This window comes from Balaenoptera acutorostrata, chromosome 1 (genome assembly GCF_949987535.1).
Source record: "Balaenoptera acutorostrata chromosome 1, mBalAcu1.1, whole genome shotgun sequence".
Taxonomy (NCBI): domain Eukaryota; kingdom Metazoa; phylum Chordata; class Mammalia; order Artiodactyla; family Balaenopteridae; genus Balaenoptera; species Balaenoptera acutorostrata.
This window is the reverse complement of record NC_080064.1, coordinates 106,787,373-106,811,144: the sequence shown is the minus strand read 5'-3', so window position 1 is coordinate 106,811,144 and position 23,772 is coordinate 106,787,373. Positions and strand designations below refer to the sequence as shown.

Genomic DNA, 23,772 nt, shown 5'->3' with positions numbered 1-23,772 from the left:
TAAATCTCTTACAGTATTTTCTAATCAGGAGTAAGGTGTATAAATGTTTATAAATTATAAATTTATAAATGTTAAACATGCAATTGCTTTTGGTTCTCCAGCCCTTAGTCAAGCGAATAATGGCGTATCCTGAACAGGCACCCTGCTAAGCACAAGGAGAGTGAGGAGCACTGAGTTGTGGCAAAGGTGGTAGAAAATGAGATCATGCCTTTAAAAAGATTTAGAGTATGATCCGGAACCCAGACTGCATTCATCAGAAACATTCAAAAAATGTATAAATGATGAAGGAAAACAAATGTTTAGAATAGGGGGAAAAATGGGGAAAGGACCTTCTGTTTCCAAAGAAGACATACAGATGGCCAGCAGGTACCTGAAAAGATGCTCAACATCACTAATCATCAGGGAAATGAAAAAACCATAGTGAGATAATCACCTCACACCTGAAAGAATGGCTGTTCTCAAAAAGAGAAGAGAGAACAAGTGTTGGCAAGGATGTGGAAAAAAGGGAATTCTTATACACTGTTGGTGGAAATGTAAAATGGTACAGTTATTATGGAAAAACAATATGGCAGTTATCAAAAAATTAAAAATTGAATTACCATATGATCCAGGAATCCCACACTTGAGTATATATCTGAAGGAACTGAAATCAGTATTTCAAAGCGGTATCTGCACACTCATGTTCATAGCAACATTATTCACAGTAGCCAAGAAAGCAAAACAACTTAAGTGTAAATCAATGGACGAACGGATAAAGAAGATATGTTGTGTATATGCAATGCGATATTATTCAGCTGTGAGAGAGAAGGAAATCCTGACATTTGTGACAACATGAATGGAATTTGAGGACATTATGTTAAGTGAGATAAGTCAGACAGAGAAAGACAAGTGCTATATGATATCTCTTATATGCAGAATATAAAAAAGCCAAACTCATAAAACCAGAGAGTAGAATGCTGTTTACCAGGGTCTGGACTTGGGGATAGGGGATTGGGGAGATATTGTTTAAGGGTACAAATTTGCATCTAGTAGATAAATAAGCTCTAGAGATAGAATGCATAGCATAGTGATTATAGTCAACAGTACTGCATTATAAACTTCAAAATTGCTAAGAGAGTAGATACTAACTGTTTTCACCCCAAAAAGAAATGATAATTATGTGAAGTGATAGAGGTGTTAGCTAACTCTGTGGTGGTAATCATATTGCAATATATAAAATATATCAAACTAGCACATTGTATACCTTAAACTTACACAATGTTATATGTCAGTTATGTCTTAATTTAAAAATTAACAAAACAAAGAAAGCAGATAGGGAAGTTTTATTATCCTCATTTAACAATTAAGGCAACTGAAAGATAGAGCTTGATGTGTCCATGGTCTTAGCTAGTGAGTCACACTGCTAGGACTGTGAGTTCCCAGAAGGCAGGGACCTCCCTAATTATCTTTTTTAGCCAGCATTTTCTAAAACAGTGTCTAGCACAGAGGGAACACTTAGAAAATGTTGCTGAATGAATGACCAGAATCACATATGGAACTTCTGACATCCAACACCAGACTCTCGAGTCTGGACTATACCATGCTTTCATTCATTAAATACTAATTTTTTGGGTACCTACCTACAAGATAAGAAACATTTGTTAATTTCTCATTCAGTAGTTACTGAGCCCAACAAGGCACATAGCCTTGTGCTGGGTGTTTCTGATGCTGGGGTTTCTAACGCTACTTTAAGCATGGGACCTTGCGAGTGAAGCAGCTGTCGGTCCACCAAGTAGAGTGCACAAAGAGGCACTTAACCCTCTCAGCTAAAGATGACTTGAAAATTGATTCTGCAAAGAGCTTTAAAAGCAAATGAAGGAAATGTGAGAGGAGTGGCTTCTGAGAAGATTCTTCCCAAAAAAAGGACAGAAAATGAAAAGGCTTTTTCCTCTCATTCTCCACTGGATTGCAGGCTGAGGATAGTGCTACAGTTGAAGAGTTCTGGCTCTTATCTTGGTGCCAGTGGCAAACACCAAAAAAAAAATCAGAGGTTGAAGCTAAGAAAGTAGTATTTTAAAATAAGTTATTAATAAAACACTTAAGAGGAAAATAGCAACTACTACCAGATTATGGGTTTTTACCTCAAGAACCACCAATAATGGTTTAGAGAGCAGTGGAGGGTGAAAAAATGTTAATACCCATACTTTAAAGGGGTGTGTATCTATTTCATTTGGAATTTCCTGTTCTAAATGCAGGGTTGCTCTTTCTTAAATGAAAATGCCTGTTTTTATCTAAATGAGAAAATTGTCTTCTTAGAAATTTATAAATTCCTTCATAGCAGTTGCTTGTTGCCACTCATTTACAGAATTATGGGTTATTTTAAAATTTTATATCATTTTGGAATATATAGTTAAATCTCATTTATTCAAAACTTAACAAAGCAAAACTGTTACATAACTGGCATACTTTATTCCACTTAAAGAAATAAATGTGAAGGTTATAGCAGACATCTTTTCAAAGTGCAGTCTTGGATATGTTTTAGAGGAAGAACATATTCAGTTCAACTTCATATATTCTGAACATTTACATTATTATTTGATGATAAACTACTAATAATTATCTACATCAGAGTTTCTCAAAATGTAGTATTTGAATCACCTACATTATTTAAAATGTGGTTTTGGGGCTCTAAGGATCTCCTTTTAAAGCAAGTACTTTTAGCAACTCTTTTTGCACATTAAAGTTTGAGAACCACTGGTCTAGATTGAGAGACCCTGGATGGTTTTCTCAATGATCAAAGAACAATAAAATTATGCTTAGAATACTCTTCTTCCTGAGGCAGAAGATGGATTAATACAACTCTAAAAGTGAAAGTAAAATGGCTTTTCTTTTTAACCAATTTAACCATTAAATTAATAGTCTACTCACGACACATTCCTGTTAATTGAGATTTACCATATATGGAAATGTAAGAGATTGACTAACTGAAAAAATGAATGCAGTAAACCAGCTGAAAGCAGTGATAAGGAAAGCTCCTTTGAGAGTACTCCAAACAGCAACAAGAGGAGCGGCCAACCTTGGTAACATTTGATGTTCTCTTTGAATCCTTGTAAAGTTTCCCCATTTCTAAGATGGAGTGAAGAAATGCATGTCAAAACACTACAACACTGTTCCAGCATTTTGTTAGCTTTATTATCAAAGCACGGTGCCTTTTGCTCCTTCCTTGCATGGCACTAAGTGCTGTCGGATGTCTTATTCCTTAAGTCTTGACATGCGGTGCCCAAGGCATCTTATAGCCTATGAAGATGAAGGTATCAACACAATAGATCTCATAGTTCTGTGTCTATTCCCTAAGCATTTTGTATTTGACAAAAACTGTCTCCCTTCTCTACAGGGCAGAGATGTAACATTGACATTGATGAGTGTGCCTCCAATCCCTGTCGCAAGGGTGCAACATGTATCAACGATGTGAACGGTTTCCGCTGTATATGCCCTGAGGGGCCCCATCATCCCAGCTGCTACTCACAGGTGAACGAGTGCCTGAGCAATCCCTGTGTCCATGGAAACTGTACTGGGGGCCTCAGTGGGTGAGTAGCTGTCATGTATTTTTTTTTTTAACTTTTTTTTTTAATTAAATTAAATTAAATTAATTAATTTATTTATTTTTGGCTTTGTTGGGTCTTCGTTTCTGTGCGAGGGCTTTCTCTAGTTGTGGCAAGCGGGGGCCACTCTTCATCGCGGTGCGCGGGCCTCTCACTATCGCGGCCTCTCTTGTTGCGGAGCACAGGCTCCAGACGCGCAGGCTCAGTAGGTGTGGCTCACGGGCCTAGTTGCTCCGCGGCATGTGGGATCTTCCCAGACCAGGGCTCGAACCCGTGTCCCCGGCATTGGCAGGCAGGCTCTCAACCACTGCGCCACCAGGGAAACCCTAGCTGTCATGTATTAACAGTTTCTTATTGACTTGTGTCAAGCCAGTTGAGTTTTAGTATTGGCCATACCCTGTAGAAGTCAGTCAGGACTTGAGCTGAGACTTCGCTGAAGGTTTCGGTAGTCTGCGTCATAGTCTTCCGAATCGCCACTTCTTCTCTACCTTCTGTGACTGAGTAGGTGGAAAATAAGGAGGAATGTCTCTTTCCTCATGTGGGTAGTCAGCACATGGGAGGAATCCAGGGTAATTTTATGAGTCTTTGGCAATTGCACTTTTAGTACTTATTGCAAGATTGAGTTCTGAGGGATGTTCTTTTTGATTTTCCCTCCTGCTTAAAAAAAAAGCCCAACTCTGTTCTATCACGGTACCAGTGGGTGCCACTGAAGTAGATCTGGTCTCAGCTAACTTTAGACATGGCCCTGATGAAATGTTCACAGTCCGCAAGCCCCTGAGAGTTGTATAATGTGTTGGTAAGTAATTTTCTAGAATCACAGAGTGTGATGTTAGGTTCCATGAGATAGTCGTGTACTCTTGCTGTGCTTGCCGGAGGACAGGACTCTGGGCATTACCGTTTGCCATGCTTACAACAGGTGAAAGAACGAAGAGTGTATTTAGAGGTAAATAGGAAATCAAGTTATTTCCAAGATGAATTAACTCAGTATTCCTGTTTCAGAGTATAGCAGCCTTCAAAGAATCCCAACCCATCTACTTTTTTTAAAGGATCTCCAGACTAGGAGGCTATTATCTCCTGATACCACATTCTAAGTGCTAATGATGTTCAGATTGTGAACAATGTGCATATATTTCAAATACCTTCATTTTTGTTCCTTTTCCTGCTCAGTACCCTCAGTGCTTTCTGGGGGCAGGGATTCAGGTCAGAACAAGCATGTCTCAGAAGTCAGACATCCCAGGAGCTCTTCAGAGTGGCTTAGTGTCTCTGATAACTACCCTACTTCCTGGGTGTCTGTTTTACACCAGAAACAAGTGATCCTAAGGCTTGTGTTACTTTTAGTTTATATAGAAGAAAAACTGCAGATTTATCTGTGTTAATGTGTCTTTCAGATTGTCCTGATTTGTTGTACCAACCACTGTTTACATATGAAAACTCACTATACTTACTTAGTTTCTCTAGCATCTTTGTGGGCCAGGAAGGTGTGTTTACTGAATACTACAGATGGGCCCACATGATTCACATGGTGACCCAAGTATAGGTCCATAGAGGATCAGAAATGAGATTAGCTTACCCAAGAGTTCCTTGATCCTTCATTTTTTCAGAATGGTGTATTTCAACTATGACTCAATTGTACATTCATCCCCCAACAGTAAATAATTCTGTCTTCTTTCAGATACAAGTGCCTCTGTGATGCAGGCTGGGTTGGCATCAACTGTGAAGTGGACAGAAATGAATGCCTTTCTAATCCATGCCAGAACGGAGGAACTTGTGACAATCTGGTGAATGGATACAGGTGCACTTGCAAGAAGGGCTTTAAAGGTGAAAGCAGAAGTGTATATTTTTATCTCCCTTCTCTCTCTGCCTTTCTGTTGGTGCATATGGCTTGACTCACTTCTTCCTTTCCCTTTTTTCCTACTCATTCATATAGCAAACATAATTTGAGTACTTAATATTTATAGGGCAGTTGGGGAATAAAAACATAAATAGATTTATACATGGATTCTATTTTCAGACTAGCAGAGAGGTGAGTTATTGAAACAGTACCATTTAAGGTGAGCAGCTAGAACTCCACTTATACAACTTTGGACAGGTGTTCTAATTATAAGCTCCAGTGTAGGCTTGATTCTATGATAATTCAAAAGAGATATTGGTAGTAGAATGAAAATTTTGTTTTACTGTAATTGTAGCAATAATATCATGGAAGAATCCATGTATTTAAAACCTTTCCAACAAATTCTCTTACACATTAAGATATTCTTAGATGATACATAGTCACCTATGGCCTTCTGGAAAAATGCGTAATAGTGGGTATTGTGTAAAATCACGTTTTGAGTTGTCTCTGTTGTATTTCTCCCATCGCTTTTTTCTTAGATACTCAAGAGAGAGAAACCTGTGGGTAAATCATTCACATGAGTACTTCGCTATCCATATGGTCACTGATTTCACCTCTCAAAAATTGTGCCAGGCTACTGTAATACATCAGTATGTTTCAGTGTCACTTTATTTGATTACTTGAAAATTTTCTGAGACCATATTTTAGTCAGTAATTTTCTGACATTCAGATATATTACATCTGCAAAAAACCTTATAGATTTAAAAACACTTTTATTCCTTTGTCTCATTGAGACTTGCTGATCAACAAAATAAAAATCAAAATGTAAAGTCCAAAGTTGTACGGCTATTGAGTAGCAGAGTACCGTTTGAACCCAGACCTCTGTACTCCTAGACCATCATTTTCTTTTGTACAGTGCTGTAGTTCCTCAGTTTTAAGGCTCTGTGTCAGGTCTTACTGAAGGTACAAAGGCGTGTGGCATTTGGTACAGTCCTCTCCCCATGAATGCTTCCTTTTCTCTTTTTCATAGTGGGAGTAGATTTTGTGTCTTGGATCAGGGGAAACAGCTTTGTGACTTCAGGAAGCCCTACCACATCGATGGTAGAGACTGTGCATTTGAAAGAGTGGGCATAAATCAGAGGCTTTGATTAAGTATTCAAATATTTTATCCCTTGATAACTTACAGGCTGTTTTTAAGCCCTGACCAGATACTCTGTATAGAAAGAGCTTCTATTTAGATATAGCAGTAGGTCTTTACCCTAATGAACTTCATGGTCCATAATGGAGAAATTAGTTATGTTTGGAGGTGCATTAGACTCTCAAGCTATTAGAATATACTGTTCTTCCATTCATTTTTTGATGGATTAAGCACTTTTTACTGACTGACTGTGTCAGGGACTTGACACTGAAATGAATGAACAGGCGTTCGAGTGGCCTGAAGAAGTTAATGCAATTTCTAAGGTGTTTAACGTTTACCACGGAGAGGATTGCTTAGTAAATGAGATAATGAGGAGGGTAACAAAGTTTCACTGTCTTTGGTGTTTCCCCTTTTCTGTCTACAGGCTATAACTGTCTGGTGAATATTGATGAATGTGCTTCGAATCCATGTCTGAACCAAGGAACCTGCTTTGATGATATAAGTGGTTATACCTGCCACTGTGTGCTGCCATACACAGGTGAGTCCTGCAAGTGCAAGGACCAGAAGGGTTGCTTGGTCTTGCTTTGTCATTCCAAACCTCTGGGTCTCAGAGATGGGGTCTGTGGGGCAGTGACGCCGCTCTGAGGAATCACTCCCTCGTCACCCTTCCTACCCTCACTGACTGGGTCTTCAGCTCTGAGAAAACATTGTGGCCTCTCTAGTTGCAAGCGGTGGGGAAACTCATTTGCTGCCTTTATTTTTTAGTGTTTGAAAATTTTTTTAAATTATGTATGGCTGGAATTGACACATAGCTGATGGTCTAGTCATTATTTGAATGGACCCAGAGTCTCTATGGCCTGTGCTCTTAGTCTGAGTTTTGCTAACACAACAACTACCACTTATTGGTCATTTACTATGTGCCGGACACGTTACATACTTTGGATTGTTTGATCTAGTGCTCACAATAATTCTACAAAGTATTTAGAAGTTCCTATCACCACTTTATACATGTGGAAGCTGAGGCAAAGAGAGGTTACTTGCTGAAGGTCACAGAGATAAGTGGTAGATCTAGGATTTGTCCCTAAGTCTCTCTGAATCCAAAGCTTGTCCTCTTGTCATTCTTCTCCTCCCGTTCATTGCCACTGCATCTTATTCAGAGAGGTACTACCCCTTGGATGGCAATCGCACACACAGAAGACACGGGTGTGACTTCATTGCATATCAGGTGTTCTTTGTTTCAGGTGGTATTCTAGGAGTGTGCTTGGACGTTTCTTTGTAGTCTCCTGCCTCATTACTGCCATCTTGTGATTGGTTGTATTTGTGTGGCTCATTTTTTCTTCATCTGTGGGGAACAAAACAGAAACATGGGCAATGACTTTGCATGTTTCTCCAGTGCATAGCATGCAGGCAGGAGCGTGGCTGAGTTCTTGCTCCCCTGGAGTCTTAGGCTGTTGATTATAGCTGTTGCCAGTGACTCTAGGCTGTTTGGAGTGGCAGAGTGGCCAGAAGCATGCCTCTGTTACCTGAAAGACTTGGTACTACATTGTTATCTTTGCCACCTCTTTAGAAGAAACATTCATGCAGGGAAAGTGCATTTAGCCAGCCTGACTGATAAAATCAAAGTTATCGGAGATCCCTAGCTATCCCCAGACAGACAGTCTAAATAATGCCATTTCACAGGGATAGTGCTGATCACATTTGTTGGTACTGAGCAGATGGTCTCACTTACAACCATAAAGACTGAGAATTGATGGCTGTAGGGAGATATAAGCAGGTGTCACTATGCTCAGGCACATTATAGACTTACCTGAATATGACTAAGGTGCACAGGTCATCTTGAAAATATTTGTCTTCCTGCTATTCAGATACTATAAGAATATTTGACTAAATGCTGGCTGTTGGTTTTTCTGTGTATTAGGATCTTATTAAAAGAATTTACTACTTGTGAATTTTGAGAAATTATATTAGACTGGAAACCTATGCAGATTAAAATTTCAGTGCTAAGTGTCACTAAGTGTTCTAAGTGTCATTGAATTTGGCCAGCATGAAGGGAACTAGGCAACGTTGCCTTTCCTTGTGAGCCATTATTCTGACCAGACACATTAAAAACTGGTTAGGGATATTGATGAAAATTTGTGGTAATATTTTTTTCTTTCTGAATACAAAATTTTAAGATAAAATTTTAAATTGAGTTAGTTGTAATTTGACTTTATTTTGTTGAAGTATAATTGATTTACAACATTATATTTGTTTCAGGTATACACTATAGTGATTCAGTATATTTAAAGATTATACTCCATTTAAAGTTACTGCAAAATAATGGCTATATTCCTGGTGCTGTACATTATATCTATGTAGCTTATCTATTTTTATACGTAGTAGTATGTATCTCTTAATCCCCTACCCCTATCTTGCCCTACTCCCCTTCCCTCTCCCCACTAGTAACCACTAGTTTGTTCTCTATATCTGTGAGTCTGTTTTGATTTTGTTATATTCATTTGTTTGTCTTGTTTTTTAGATTCCACATATAAGTGATAACATACAGTATTTGTCTTTCTCTGTCTGACTCATTTCACTAAGTATAATATCCTCTAAGTCCATCCGTGTTGTTGCAAATGGTAGAATTTAATTCTTTTTTATGGCTGCGTAATATTCCCCTGTGTGTGTGTGTGTGTGTGTGTGTGTGTGTGTGTGTGTGTGTGTGTGTATCACATATCACATCTTCTTTATCCATTCATCTATTGATGGATACCTAGGTTGCTTCCATATCTTGGCTATTATAAATAAGGCTGCTTTGAACATTGAGGTGCATGTATCTTTTTGAATTCGTGTATTTATTTTCTTCAGATATATACCCAGGAGTGCAATTGCTGGATCATATGGTAGTTCTGTTTTTAGTTTTTTGAGGAACCTCCATACGGTTTTCAATAATGGCTGTACCAATTTACCTTCCCACCAACAGTGTACAAGGGTTTCCTTTTCTCCACATCTTCACCAACATTTTTTATTTGTAGACTTTTTGATGATAGTCATTCTGACAAGTGTGTGTTGTAACTTTAAAAACAACTTTATCTCCCTTTTTAAAAAAAGTTTATTGGAGTGTAGTTGATTTACAATGTTGTGTTAGTTTCAGATGTACAGCAAAGTAAATCAGTTATACATATACGTATATCCACTCTTTTTTAGATTCTTTTCCCATATAGGCCATTACAGAGTATTGAGTAGAGTTCCCTGTGCTATATGGTAGGTCCTTATTAGTTATCTATTTTGTATATATTAGTGTGTATATGTCAATCCCAATCTTCCAGTTTATCCCCCCCACTTACACCCTGGTAACCATAAGTTTGTTTTCTACATCTGTGGCTCTATTTCTGTTTTGTAAATAAGTTCATTTGGCCCCTTTTTTTAGATTCCACAGATAAGTGATATCATATGATATTTGTCTTTGTCTGACTTACTTCACTCAATATGACAATCTCTAGGTCCATGCATGTTGCTGCAAATGGCATTATTTCGTTCTTTTTATGGCTGAGTAATATTCCATCATATGTATGTACCACATCTTCTTCATCCACTCCTCTGTTGATGGACATTTAGGTTGCTTCCATGTCCTGGCTATTGTAAATAGTGCTGCAGTGAACATTAGGGTGCATGTATCTTTTCAAATTATGGTTTTCTCCAGATATATGCCCAGGAGTGGGATTGCTGGGTTGTATGGTAGTTCAATTTTTAGTTTTTTAAGGAACCTACATACTGTTCTCCATAGTGGTTGTATCAATTTACATTCCCACCAACAGTGTAGGAGGGTTCCATTTTCTCCACACCCCCTCTAGCATTTATTGTTTGTCGAGTTTTTGATGATGGCCCTTCTGACCAGTGTGGTGATATCTCATTGTAGTTTTGACTTGCATTTCTCTAATAATTAGTGACGTTGTGCATCTTTTCACATGCTTTTTAGCCATCTGTATGTCTTCTTTGGAGAAATGTCTATTTAGATCTTCAGCCCATTTTTTGATTGGATTGTTTTTTGGTTTTCTTTTAATTGAGCTGCATGAGCTATTTGTATATTTTGGAGATTAATCCCTTTTCAGTTGCTTCATTTGCAAATATTCTCTCCCATTCTGAGGGTTGTCTTTTTATCTTGTTTATGGTTTCTTTTGCTGTGCAAAAGCTTTTAAGTTTCATTAGGTCCCATTTGTTTATTTTTGTTTTTATTTCCATTACTCTAGGAGGTTGATTGAAGAATATCTTGCTGTGATTTATGTCAAAGAGCATTTTGCCCATGTTTTCCTCTAAGAGTTTTATAGTATCCAGCCTTACACTTAGGTCTTTAACCCATTTAGAGTTTATTTTTGTGTATGGTGTTAGAGAGTGTTCTGATTTCACTCGTTTACATGTAGCTGTTCAGTTTTCCCAGTACCACTTATTGCAGAGACTGTCTTTTTCTCCGTTGTATATTCTTGCCTCCTTTTTCATAGATTAGGTGACCATTGGTGCATGGGTTTGTCTCTGGGCTTTCTATCCTGTTCCATTGATCTATATTTCTGTTTCTGTGCCAGTACCATACTGTCTTGATTACTGTAGCTTTGTAGTATAGTCTGAAGTCAGGGAGCCTGATTCCTCCAGCTCTGTTTTTCTTTTTCAAGATTTCTTTGGCTTTTTGGGATCTTTTGTGTTTCCATACAAATTGTAAACTTTTTTGTTTTAATTCTGTGAAAAATGCCATTGGTAATTTGATAAGATTGCATTGAATCTGTAGATTGCTTTGGGTAGTATAGTCATTTTCACAATATTGATTCTTCCAGTCCAAGAACATGCTATATCTCTCCATCTGTTTGTGTCATCTTTGATTTCTTTCATCAGTATCTTATAGTTTTCTGAGTACAGGTCTTTTGCCTCCTTAGGTAGTTTATTCCTAGGTATTTTATTCTTTTCGATGTGATGGTAAATGAGATTGTTTCCTCGATTTCTCTTTCTGATCTTTCGTTGTTAGTGTATAGAAATGCAAGAGATTTCTGTGTATTAATTTTGTGTCCTGCAACTTTACCAAATTCATTGGTGAGCTCTAGTAGTTTTTTAGTAGCATTTTTAGGGTTTTCTATGTATAGTATGAAATGTTATGTCATCTGCAAACAGTGACAGTTTTACTTCTTCTTTTCCAATTTGGATTCCTTTAATTTCTTTTTCTTCTCTGATTGCCATGGCTAGGACTTCCAAAATCATGTTGATTAATAGTGGCGAGAGTGGACATCCTTGTCTTCTTCCTGATCTTAGAGGAAATATTTTCAGTTTTTCACCATTGAGAATGATGTTTTCTGTGGGTCTGTCATATATAGCTTTTATTATGTTGAGGTGGGTTCCCTGTATGCCCACTTTCTGGAGAGTTCTTATCATACATGGGTGTTGAATTTTGTCAAAAGCTTTTTATGTATCTATTGAGATGATCATATGGTTTTTATTCTTCAATTTGTTGATGTGGTGTATCACATTGATTGATTTGCGGATCCTGAAAAATCCTTGCATCCCTGGAATATATCCCACTTGATCATGGTGTATGAGCCTTTTAATGTGTTGTTGAATTTGGTTTGCTAGTATTTTATTGAGGATTTTTACATCTTTGTTCATCAGTGATATTGGCCTGTAATTTTCTTTTTTTGTGATATCTTTGCCTGGTTTTGGTATCAGGGGGATGGTGGCCTCGTAGAATGAGCTTGGGAGTGTTCCACCCTCTGCAATTTTTTGGAAGAGTTTCAGAAGGGCAGGTGTTAACTCTTCTCTAAATGTTTGATAGGATTTGCCCATGAAGCCATCTGGTCCTGGACTTTCGTTTGTTGGAAGAATTTTAATCCCAGTTTCGATTTCAGTACTTGTGATTGGTCTGTTCATATTCTCTATTTCTTCCTGGTTCAGTCTTGGGAGATTGTACCTTTCTAAGAATTTGTCCATTTCTTCCAGGTTGTCCGTTTTATTGACATACAGCTGCCTGTAGTAGTCTCTTATGATCCTTTGTATTTCTGTGGTGTTCATTGTAACTTCTTTTTCATTTCAATTTTATTGATTTGAGTCCTCTCCCTCTTTTTCTTGAGGAATCTGGCTAAAGGTTTATCAATTTTGTTTATCTTCTCAAAGAACAAGCTTTTAATTTCATTGATCTGTGCTATTGTTTTCTTTGTCTCTATTTCATTTATTTCTGCTCTGATCTTTATGATTTCTTTCTACTAACTTTGGGTTTTGTTTGTTCTTCTTTCTCGAGTTGCTTTAGGTGTAAGGTTAGATTGTTTATTTGAGATTTTCTTGTTTCTTGAGGTAGGATTGTATTGCTATAAAATTCCCTCTTAGAACTGCTTTTGCTGCATCCCATAGGTTTTAGATGATCGTGTTTTCGTGGTCATTTGTCTCTAGGTATTTTTTGATTTCCTCTTTGATTTCTTCCGTGATCCCTTGGTTATTTAGTAACATATTGTTTAGCCTCCATGTGTTTGTGTTTTTTACAGGTTTTTTTTCCTGTAATTGATTTCTAATCTCATAGTGTTGTGGTCAGAAAAGATGCTTGATATGATTTCAATTTTCTTAAATTTACCGCGGCTTGATTTGTGACCCAAGATGTGATCTATCCTGGAGAATGTTCTATATGCAGTTGAGAAGAAAGTGTATTCTGCTGCTTTCAGATGGAATGTGCTATAAGTATCAATTAAGTCTATCTAAGTCTAATGTGTCATTTAAGGCTTGTGTTTTCTTATTAATTTTCTGTCTGGATGATCTGTCCATTGGTGTAAGTAGGGTGTTAAAGTCCCCCACTATTATTGTGTTAACTGTCAATTTCCCCTTTTATGATTGTTAGCATTTGCCTTATATATTGAGGTGCTCCTATGTTGGGTGCATATATATTTACAATTGTTGTATATTTTTCTTGCACTGATCCCTTGATCATTATGTAGTGTCCTTCCTTGTCTCTTGTAACAGTCTTATTTTAAAGTCTATTTTGTCTGATATGAGTATTGCTACTCCAGCTTTCTTTTGATTTCCATTTGCATGGAATATCTTTCTCCATCCCCTCACTTTCAGTCTGTATGTGTATCTAGGTCTGAAGTGGGTCTCTTGTAGGCAGCATATATATGGGTCTTATTTTTGTATCCATTCGGCCAGTCTGTGTCTTTTGGTTGAAACATTTAATCCATTTATATTTAAGGTAAGTATTGATACGTATGTGCCTATTGGCATTTTCTTAATTGTTTTGGGTTTGTTTTTGTAGATCCTTTTTTCTTCCTTTCCTCTTTTGTTCTTTTCTCTTGTGTTTCCTGCCTAGAGAAGTTCCTTTAGCATTTGTTGTAAAGCTGGTTTGGTGGTGCTGAATTCTCTTAGCTTTTGCTTCTCTGTAAAGCTTTTGATTTCTCCATCAAATCTGAATGAGAGCTTTGCTGGGTAGAGTATTCTTGGTTGTAGGTTTTTCCCTTTCATCACTTTAAATATATCGTGCCACTCCCTTCTGGCCTGCAGAGTTTCTGCTGAAAAATCAGCTGATAACCTTATGGGGGATTCCCTTGTATGTTATTTCTTGCTTTTCCCTTGTTGCTTTTAATATTTTTTCTTTGTATTTTATCTTTGTCAGTTTGATTAATGTGTGTCTGGGCACGTTCCTCCTTGGGTTTATCCTGTATGGGACTCTCTGTACTTCCTGGACTTGGGTGACTATTTCCTTTCCCATGTTAGGGAAGTTTTTGACTATAATCTCTTCAAATATTTTCTCAGGCCCTTTCTCTTTTTCTTCTGGGACTCCTATAATTCGAATGTTGATGCATTTGATGTTATCCCAGAGGTCTCTGAGACTGTCTGCATTTCTTTTCATTCTTTTTTCTTTATTCTGTTCCACCACAGAGATTTCTACCATTTTGTCTTCCAGGTAACTTATCTGTTCTTCTGCCTCAGTTATTCTGCCATTGATTCCTTCCAGTGTATTTTTAATTTCAGTTACTGTATTGTTCATCTCTGTTTGTTTGTTTTTTAGTTCTTCTAGGTCTTTGTTAAACATTTCCTATATCTTCTCGATCCGTACCTCCATTCTTTTTCCAAGATCTTGGATCATCTTTACTATTATTACCCTGAATTGTTTTTCAGGTAGATTGCCTATCTCCTCTTCATTTAGTTGTTCTTATAGGTTTTTATCTCGCTCCTTCGTCTGCAATATATTTCTTTTTCTTCTCATTTTATCACACTTACTGTGTTTGTGTTCTCCTTTCCACAGGCTGCAGGCTTGTAGTTCCTCTTGCTTCTTGTGTCTGCCCCCTGGTGGGTGAGGTTGGTCCAGAGGCTTGTACCATTATCCCCTTGATAGGGAGTTTGATTGGTGTTGTGGTGACCAGAGCTGGTCCTGGATATTGAGCAGGGCCTCCTTTTTTGTTCTGTGGTTGTCACTGTCCTGTCAGGGGCGGGGCCTGATCCCTAGTTGTTGGAGTAGAGGCCCCCAGATCTGTTTCTTAACTGTGTTTCTGATCTGCAGTGCAAGGTAGGTGGGATTGGAGTGCTCCCACTGGGAGAGGAGTCACTGTGTATGCCTCCTTTGGAGCTGTTCACCTGTGAATGTGCTCTTTTGTCTCCCCTTTTGCCCATTGTGCAGGCTCACAAAGTACACTGTTGTTGACATTGCTCTTGGTCCCACTTTAACTGTGGGTATGCTGGCAGTTGGCCCTGGTGACTCTCAGGCATTGTTTTCACCAGGCCACTGGCGCAGATCCACTGAAGTCAGGTCCCAGGACTGCAGTAGTAATGAACCTGGACCCGCTGTGGGAGCTGTGGCGGCAGCCCAGATTCTGACCTGACCCAACCTCTGTGTATGTGCCCACAAAGCCTACAGCTGCTAAAGCCAGACCCATCCCAGCTGCAAGAGCACTTGTTGTCCTTTTGGATGTCTCGCAGGCACTGAATTTAGGAAGCCATCAGAGGAGGTGTAACTCTGGGTTTGTGTAGCTGCGAGGAGAGGTTTAAGCTCTTCTTCCTTAGTCACAGGGCCCCTGGGGCTCAGCTGTGGTTTCAGCCCCACCTCTGTGTGTGTTCCTCTCACCGGAGTCTGCTCCAGAGGTGGCCGGAGCACACGAGCTCGTCAGGCTGGAAGGAACCCAGGTGGCGATGGGGGCCAGCGTGCTGCCCAGGCTGGGGTGGGGGGGATGGGGGCAGAGGGAGCAATGGCAGGGGTGCGCAAACCGCCTCCAGCCAGAGCCCTCCCTCGTGCCCGTGGAGGCAGGGGCCGCCTCACGAGGAGAGAGGCTGCACAATGGCGACCCCGCCCTTTGCACGTGGCGCTTCACTTCTGTGGCAGTCTGGGCTTCCTCCGCAAGCATTCCTGGTTGTGGAGCTCCTCACTCCCCTCAGGCTGTCTCCTCTCAGCCAACAGCAGTCCCCTCCCCAGGTCTGCTCTCCAAACCCCACGTTCTGGCACCCAGCCCCCGTGTGCACCTGCAGGCACCCGTCTCAGGCTGGGGCGCACAGGGGGGCTGTGGCACGGACCATCTGCATAGGTCTCACTGTGTCCTGCCTGCCACAGACCAGTTGCCGGGCTCTCCTCTGAGTCTCCAAGTCTCCCCTTCTGTCCCAGGTGATCTCCCTGCCCATGAGGAAGCTTCTCCAGTTGTGGCAACCTCTCCTCACCTTCATCTCCCTGCCAGGAGTACAGGTCCCATCCTGCTTCCTCTCCTCTTCCTTTTCCCTTCTTCTTTCTTTCATGCTACTCGGTTACATGGGGATCTTTCTTGTCCTTTTAGGTGTCCAAGATCCTCTGCTAGTGTTCAGCAGGTGCTCTGTGAGAATTGTTCCACTTGTAGATGTATTCCCAGTGCATTTGTGGGGAGAGGTGAACTCCACGTCCTCCTACTCCTCTGCCATCTTGGAAAAAGCCTATCTCCCCTTTAATAAAAACGTTCTTTTAATTTTTTTCTGGAGTCTTATATTCAGTATACTAAGATAGAAAATGTTGATGGGCAACTATCAATGTCATGTTGTTGATGTTGATATAAGGAGAGATGTTACTAGGCATTCAGTATTGCTTCACTGTTTTCCACCTCTGATGGCCTTCTCATCAACCCCATTGCCTTCTGGAACAGGCCAGCAGAGGTTTTGAGGAGTAGGCGGCTGTGTTACTTCTTCCCTGCTCATGTGAAGGTAGATCTGTGTGGCTAAGCTTCTGAGTAGCTGAATCGTAGCTATGAAGATGCAGAAACTATCACCCCTGATTGATGCAGGTTTCCAAATCCATGTAACCACTCGTGATAATCATATGAAGATGACAGCAGCCCAACAGCTGTTGAGTACTTACTGTACGTACTGGGCCCTATGCTAATAAGGACTTTGTAAGCATTTTTTCATTTAATCCACAAAAAGCCTCTATGAGTTATATACCATCCTAATTCCCATCTTATTTATGTGGAAGCTCAGAGAAGATAACTTGCCTGAGATCACACTGTTAGTAATCACATCAGAGCCAAGACACAAAAGTCCATAGGTCTCTCAGATTCCAAAGCTCTTATCCATTACATTGGACCTGAATTCAGAGATCATCCTTTAGTATAGAATTTGGTGGGGGTTGGGGGGAGTTTTAGTTTCCTTGGAATTTTTCTCTATAATAAACTCTGTCATTTGTTTTACAGGCAAGAACTGTCAGACTGTATTAGCTCCCTGTTCCCCAAACCCTTGTGAGAATGCTGGTGTTTGCAAAGAGGCACCAAATTTTGAGAGTTACACCTGCCTGTGTGCTCCTGGCTGGCAAGGTAACAACATGGGAATGGGGAAACCAAGAGCCTTAAACAAAGTGGTCAGGTTATCTGATGACACGGAGGACCTGGTCTTTTGAGGCTTGCCCTTTTTTGTTAAGAACGGAGGCCTGGGGCTTCCCTGGTGGCTCAGTGGTTGAGAATCTGCCTGCTAATGCAGGGGACACGGGTTCGAGCCCTGGTCTGGAAAGATCCCACATGCCGCGGAGCGACTAGGCCCGTGAGCCACAACTACTGAGCCTGCGCGTCTGGAGCTTGTGCTCCGCAACAAGAGAGGCCGCGATAGTGAGAGGCCCGCGCACCGCGATGAAGAGTGGCCCCCACTTGCCACAACTAGAGAAAGCCCTAGCACAGAAACGAAGACCCAACATAGCAATCAATCAATCAATCAATCAATCAATCAATCTTTAAAAAAAAAAAAAAAGGAACGGAGGCCTTGTATAGACGCTGCTAACTGGAATGTTTTAGAAAGGCTTTCCATTTTGCATGTCTCTGGGGCTAGAGGACTCCAACCAGAGTCTGAAACCATGATGTTCTACAGGGGATTCTAGCATCAACTGCTAGGGGCACAGAAGCCTTAAGGGACTTCCAGAAGCAGGAGACCAACCGGCATATCCTTGGAGTAGCCCCACCTGCCCCAGCTGAAGCTCAGGCCCCACATAAATTTCTGTGGGAATCAGCTTCCAAAGACTGGACCATTCATTGCGCCTGTGTTTCCAGGTCAGCGGTGTACAGTTGACATTGATGAGTGTGTCTCCAAGCCCTGCATGAACCACGGTCTCTGCCATAACACCCAGGGCAGCTACATGTGCGAGTGTCCTCCAGGCTTCAGTGGTATGGACTGTGAGGAGGACGTCGATGACTGCCTTGCCAGTGAGTATGCCAGCCTGCTCCCAAGCCCCCAGCGAGAGGAGGACACAGGGGGCAGAGGAGAACTCAGTGGAGGCACTTGCCTCTCAGTGCTGAGGCTGGCCGTCCAATAGCTGACCACGTGTCTTTAATCTTTGTACTTTAAAAACCTTCATTTTGAAGCTAGTGGCTTTAGGAGTTAAGGCAGGGTAGTCACGTCTAAGTATTGCCTTACTGATTTTTGTACATTGACAAAGTGGGAACAGTGCTATGAAAGCTTTTTTAAAAAAGCACATCTCTTGAAGTATAATTAACATACAATACACTGCCAGTATTTAAATGTGCCAGTCAATAAGTTTTGACGTATGACAACTGAAACCAATACTCAAGATATTGAACATGTCCACCCCCCTGAAAGTATTCTCATCTCTTTTGTAACTTAACTCTCCTTTCCACTTTCCTGTCCCAGGCAACCAGGGATCTATCTCTGTCACTACAGATTTGTGTGAATTTTTTACAGTTTTATATAAATAGAATCATATAATGAAAACTCTTTTTTGAAGAGAGGGAATATGAGTTTTAAAGATTTTAAAGAGTAATTCTGTTTTGTAATCTTGCTAAACTAACTTATCATTAATTCTAGATTAGTATAGCTTCTGGTTTAGTTTAGATTCCTAGGATATTTTTATAGAGATAATAAACTATGTTATTTCTAAATAAATACAACTGTTATACCTTTTATTTCTTTTCTGTATTCTTTTATTTCTAAATCTGTATGCATTTTATTTATTTTTCTTGCATTGTTGCACTGACTTCAGTAAATGCAGAATAGAAGTGGTGAGAGAAGCCAGTCTTGCCTTGTTCTTGATTCTAAGGGAAAAGCATCAAATTGAGGAATTTACCTCAATTTACCTCAATTTGGTGAGAATTTTGCAATTTACCTTCAGTTTGCTGAGAATTTTCTTCCTTTTAATAATGAATGAGGGTTACTTTTCTTTCAAATGATTTTTCAGTATCTCTTGAGGTGGTAATACTGTCTTTTAAGGTCTTTTAATGTAAGTGAATTACGTTAATTGATTTTCAAATGTTGAACTAACCTTAAATTTCTGGGATAAATTCTACTTGGTCATGATGTGTTATCTCTCTCATATATTGTTGGATATTATTTACCCAAATTTTGCTAAGGATTTTTGTATCTGTGTTCATGGGGCATATTGTTCTCTAATTTTCTTACACTGTATTTGTATAGTTTTGATAAGAGGGTGATGCTGGCGTCACAGAACAAATCAGGAAGTGTTCCCTTTCTATTTTCTGGAAGACTTTAAGTAGAATTAGTATCATTTCTTCTAAACATCTAGGCCTGGAATTTTCTTTCTGGGAAGGTTTTTAATTATAAATTTAATTCCTTTAATAGGTGTTCAGTATATCTATTTCTTTTTCATTGAGCTTTGGTGATTTGCATCTTTCAAGGAATGAGTTTTACTTTATCTAAGTTGTCAGAATTGTTGGCATTGAGTCTTTCATGATATTCCTTTATTGTACTTTTAATGTTTGTTTTAAAATGAGGTTATTTCCCTTCTCTTATTGCAGATATTGGTTATTTATGTCTTCTCTCTTTTTTCATCTGGTTGCTCTTGGTAGAGCATTATTGGTTTTAGTAATCTATCTTTCTCTTTATGTATTATGTATATGTGTACTTATGTATGTAGGTATGTATTTATGTATAATCTTTTTAAGGAACCCAGTTTTAGTTTCATGATTTTTCTCAGTTGTTTTACTGTTTCCTATTTCATTGATTTCTGCTCTTTAGTCTTTTCATTGCCTCCTTTGGTTTTAGTTTGCCCTTCTTTTTCTAGTTTCTTAAGATGGAAGTTTAGATTTTATTTCATTCTACTACTTCTAAAATAAGCATTTAATGCTATATATTTTCCCTCAAAACACTGCTTTAGCTGTATTTCACAAATTTTGATGTGTCATGTTCTTTTCGTTCAGCTCAAAATACTTTCAGGTTTCCATTTGGATTTGTTCTGTGACTCATAAGTTATTTAGAAGTGTGTTCTTTAGTTTCCAAATATCTTTTGTTGCTGATTCCTTCCAGGTAGCTTTTGTTACTGATTTCTAGTTTAATTCCATTGTGATCAGTGAACATACTTCACATGATTTGAATTACTTTAAATTTATTAAAGCATGTCATATGGCCCAGTGTATGGTCTGTTTTGGTAAATGTTCTGTGTGCATTTGAAAAATGAAATGGGGGAAGAAAGGAAGAGAGCGAGGGAAAAGAAAGCAAAGATAGATTAGCGCAGGGGGCTGATTAATATCTATTCCATCCTACCCCACCCACTCCACCACCACATACACCTTTTGAAAATCTTTATTGATATTTCTGAGATTCTGTGTATTGGGGCATATATTTGATTTACAAATGCAAGTTTGCGGGACACATACAAGTTTTATGACTATTAAGTTTGCAAAACTGTTAGTGGTATATGTAAAGTTCATTCCAGGTATTAAACAGATTCGTATTATTAAGAATCTCAGGGAAGTGTTACTGCATTCATTTTCATAAATGAAGGAATCAGGGCAAACTAGATGCAAAGAAAAGTCAGAATGGTTTCAGTTCTTTGTGTGACTCAGTTCAGGGTACTCACCTGTATGAGTCTAAGATTAGCTTGAAGCTGCTGTTCAGAGTTCTAATTCTTGTGTGCAATGGCTTAGATCCTTGCCAGAATGGAGGTTCCTGTGTAGACGGAGTGAATACTTTCTCCTGCCTGTGCCTTCCGGGCTTCACTGGGGACAGGTGTCAGACAGACATGGATGAGTGTCTGAGTGAACCCTGTAAGAACGGAGGGACCTGCTCTGACTACGTCAACAGTTACACCTGCAAGTGCCAGGCGGGATTTGATGGAGTCTACTGTGAGAACAACATTGACGAGTGCACTGAGAGGTGAGCAGCCCGTGTCCTCAGGCACCAGTGTCTGAGGGGCAAAGGGAGAAACAGGAGGAAACTACAGAGCACAGTACTGGGACCAAGGGACAGGCATAAGGCCTCCACTTGGATCCCACCCCATAGTCACCTCTTATTTCCTAGTTCCTGATTCCTTGTAGACATCTAGTTACAAGCTCAAAGGTTAGAGGTTGAAAAACTCAGTGAGATGGATCATCATTTGTTGCTTGTATAGGGAACAGAAAGAGCTATAATTCTATTCCATATCCTTTGGGTCTCTTGTTCATTTTAGTTGACAATTAAAAAATTCCTATTTCTTTTCAGATTTGTCATCCCTCTTTAAGTAATTTCTGGGAGGTTTGTTTCTTTTTTTATTATCAACAAATTTGTTCTGTTTCTCTTCCACAAAGAAATCTAGAGTCAAGAGCTATTTATTTAACACTTCCCTTATAAATTAAATTGACTTAGGGATAAAATGAAATTTGATACATGGAAAGCTGCAGAAGCACTGGGTAAAACTTGGAAACCTTCACTTTCTTTAGGAGCCTCTAATAAGCTCAGACTTTTAAATACTCCTCTAATCTTTTTGGCTGTGCAAAGGAAGCTGAGACTCAGGCTGACTGGCGCCCATTCTAGTTTGGAAAAAGGTAAAGTTTACTGGATATAGGAGTTTTGGGTGCTCAGCAGTATTTGCCTCTGTAATATCTTAGATTCCAGGAACCTTAGTTTTTAACTAGCAGGTCAGAGGAACCAGATTACATAGCTACTGTTGTTCTCCCTGTTTGCTTCTCAGCTCCTGTTTCAACGGTGGCACATGTATCGATGGGATTAACTCCTTCTCTTGCTTGTGCCCTGTGGGCTTCACTGGCCCCTTCTGCCTCCACGAGATCAATGAATGCAACTCTCATCCATGCCTGAATGAAGGAGTATGTGTTGATGGCCTGGGTACCTACCGCTGCATCTGCCCATTGGGCTACACTGGGAAAAACTGTCAGGTAATTAGACTCCATCCCATTCATTCGGCTCCCTCAGAATAGTTGAATATTACACCTATTCCTTCTCTAGGCAGAATAAGCCCCACCCAAAAGAGAAAGTTCTGGGTCTTAGGGATGTCCCTGAGATAAATCTGGAGAGCTGCTTAATAGCTGGTAGATTCCAAAATGGTGACACTGGCAAGATTATATAGATTAACAAATATAAAATTGTTATAACAGGCTAACCAAGAACTGCAGAAAATGCATGTGGGAAATAAGCACATAGATATCATTTAGGAAATACAAAAAGGGAAATAAAGAACAATCAAAATACGATTTTTAAAATTCAGGTACAACATCTAAGGGGATAATGAGAATTATCATGTCTTGCAATATTGTAACAGTCTCAAAACCAGGCTATTCACATGTCTTTTAAATTCAACTATTTATTATAATATACGTTTTCATAGACTCTTATAAGGGAAGGACCCCTCAGAGCTGACTGGTCTAGCCTTTCATTTCATGGAAGAAGAAACTGAGCCCCAGAAGGGCAAAGTAACTTTTCCAAGGTTGCATACCAAACAGCATGGTGTTTAATTTTATGTAGCTTTACCTCTCAGACAATGGTACATGACAGAATAACAGCAGTCCAAAGAATTTAGGAATAAATGGCCAAGTTTAACTAGACTTACAGAGTACACTTCAATAAGGCTTTGCTGTAAGCAAAGGTGCTATAAGCACCTCTGCCTATTAAAGAGCTTGTTGCTGATTCTGTGGATTAGGAGGATATTCTTCACGGGGCTCCTGCTTGTTCTCACAGTGTAGACTACAAGTGCTAGTGGAGCGCTCTACCCTTCCCCCTTTCTTTCACAAAAGGTCTGTATTGTTGAGTACGGCCTTCCTCTCCCCGGGGGCCAGGCCACCACATGTGAGTTTTGGAGAAGGTGCTAGTTCACTTACAGTCTCTGTCTCATGCTTTTCATGAGCCTGAGTTTCTCCCATCAAATAAGCTCTTTGACAGTTTGTAGGTTTATTAACAGACTTTAAGTCCTTTCACTCATATTCACCACAGACAGATTTGATCAAGCCCCACGTGGATTTCTCACTCAGGAGTAGCACATAGGAGCTGTCTGACAGCTTTAATTCTCTCTTTCTTTCTAGCCCCATAGGGTGGCCATGTTTCTAGACATAAGTGTGATGTAGGGGATAACTTAACCTATTGGGCTTCCTCAAATTCTTAAACTTATGTGGTAAGAATTTTTAAATAGCAGAGCTAAAAGGAATTAGACTGTATAAAATGATTAGATTATCTGGGGACAGTGGATCTAAGTTTAAGGCTTGGGTGAGGGCTCTTTTTTAAAATTAGTAATTAGTATGCTTTCCTTTGATTTCTTAAAATGCAGTGTAACTTTTTTTTCGTTTCTGGTGTCTGACTGTTGATGTATGTGTATGCCCCTGTTTCAGACCCTGGTGAACCTCTGTAGTCGGTCTCCATGTAAAAACAAAGGGACTTGCATTCAGGAAAAAGCACAGTCCCGGTGCCTGTGTCCATCTGGATGGGCTGGTGCTTACTGTGACGTGCCCAATGTCTCCTGTGAGGTGGCGGCCTCCCACAGAGGTGAGCTGTGCCCCCTCAGACTCAAGGGTCAGTCCACAAAGTATCGACTGACCAGCAGCATTTTAGGGCAAATG

General features: G+C 39.6%; 1 protein-coding gene across 1 annotated transcript in view; it reads left to right on the top strand.

Annotated features, from left to right (window-relative positions):
* NOTCH2 (notch receptor 2) overlaps positions 1-23,772 on the top strand; it is a 179,067-nt gene that overhangs the window by 131,241 nt on the left and 24,054 nt on the right. The window contains exons 13-20 of the mRNA XM_028163310.2: positions 3,374-3,566; positions 5,254-5,399; positions 6,975-7,088; positions 17,188-17,307; positions 18,031-18,183; positions 20,878-21,106; positions 21,900-22,101; positions 23,545-23,698. Coding sequence (XP_028019111.2) covers positions 3,374-3,566; positions 5,254-5,399; positions 6,975-7,088; positions 17,188-17,307; positions 18,031-18,183; positions 20,878-21,106; positions 21,900-22,101; positions 23,545-23,698 — 1,311 coding nt within the window. The remainder of the gene's footprint in view (positions 1-3,373; positions 3,567-5,253; positions 5,400-6,974; positions 7,089-17,187; positions 17,308-18,030; positions 18,184-20,877; positions 21,107-21,899; positions 22,102-23,544; positions 23,699-23,772) is intronic.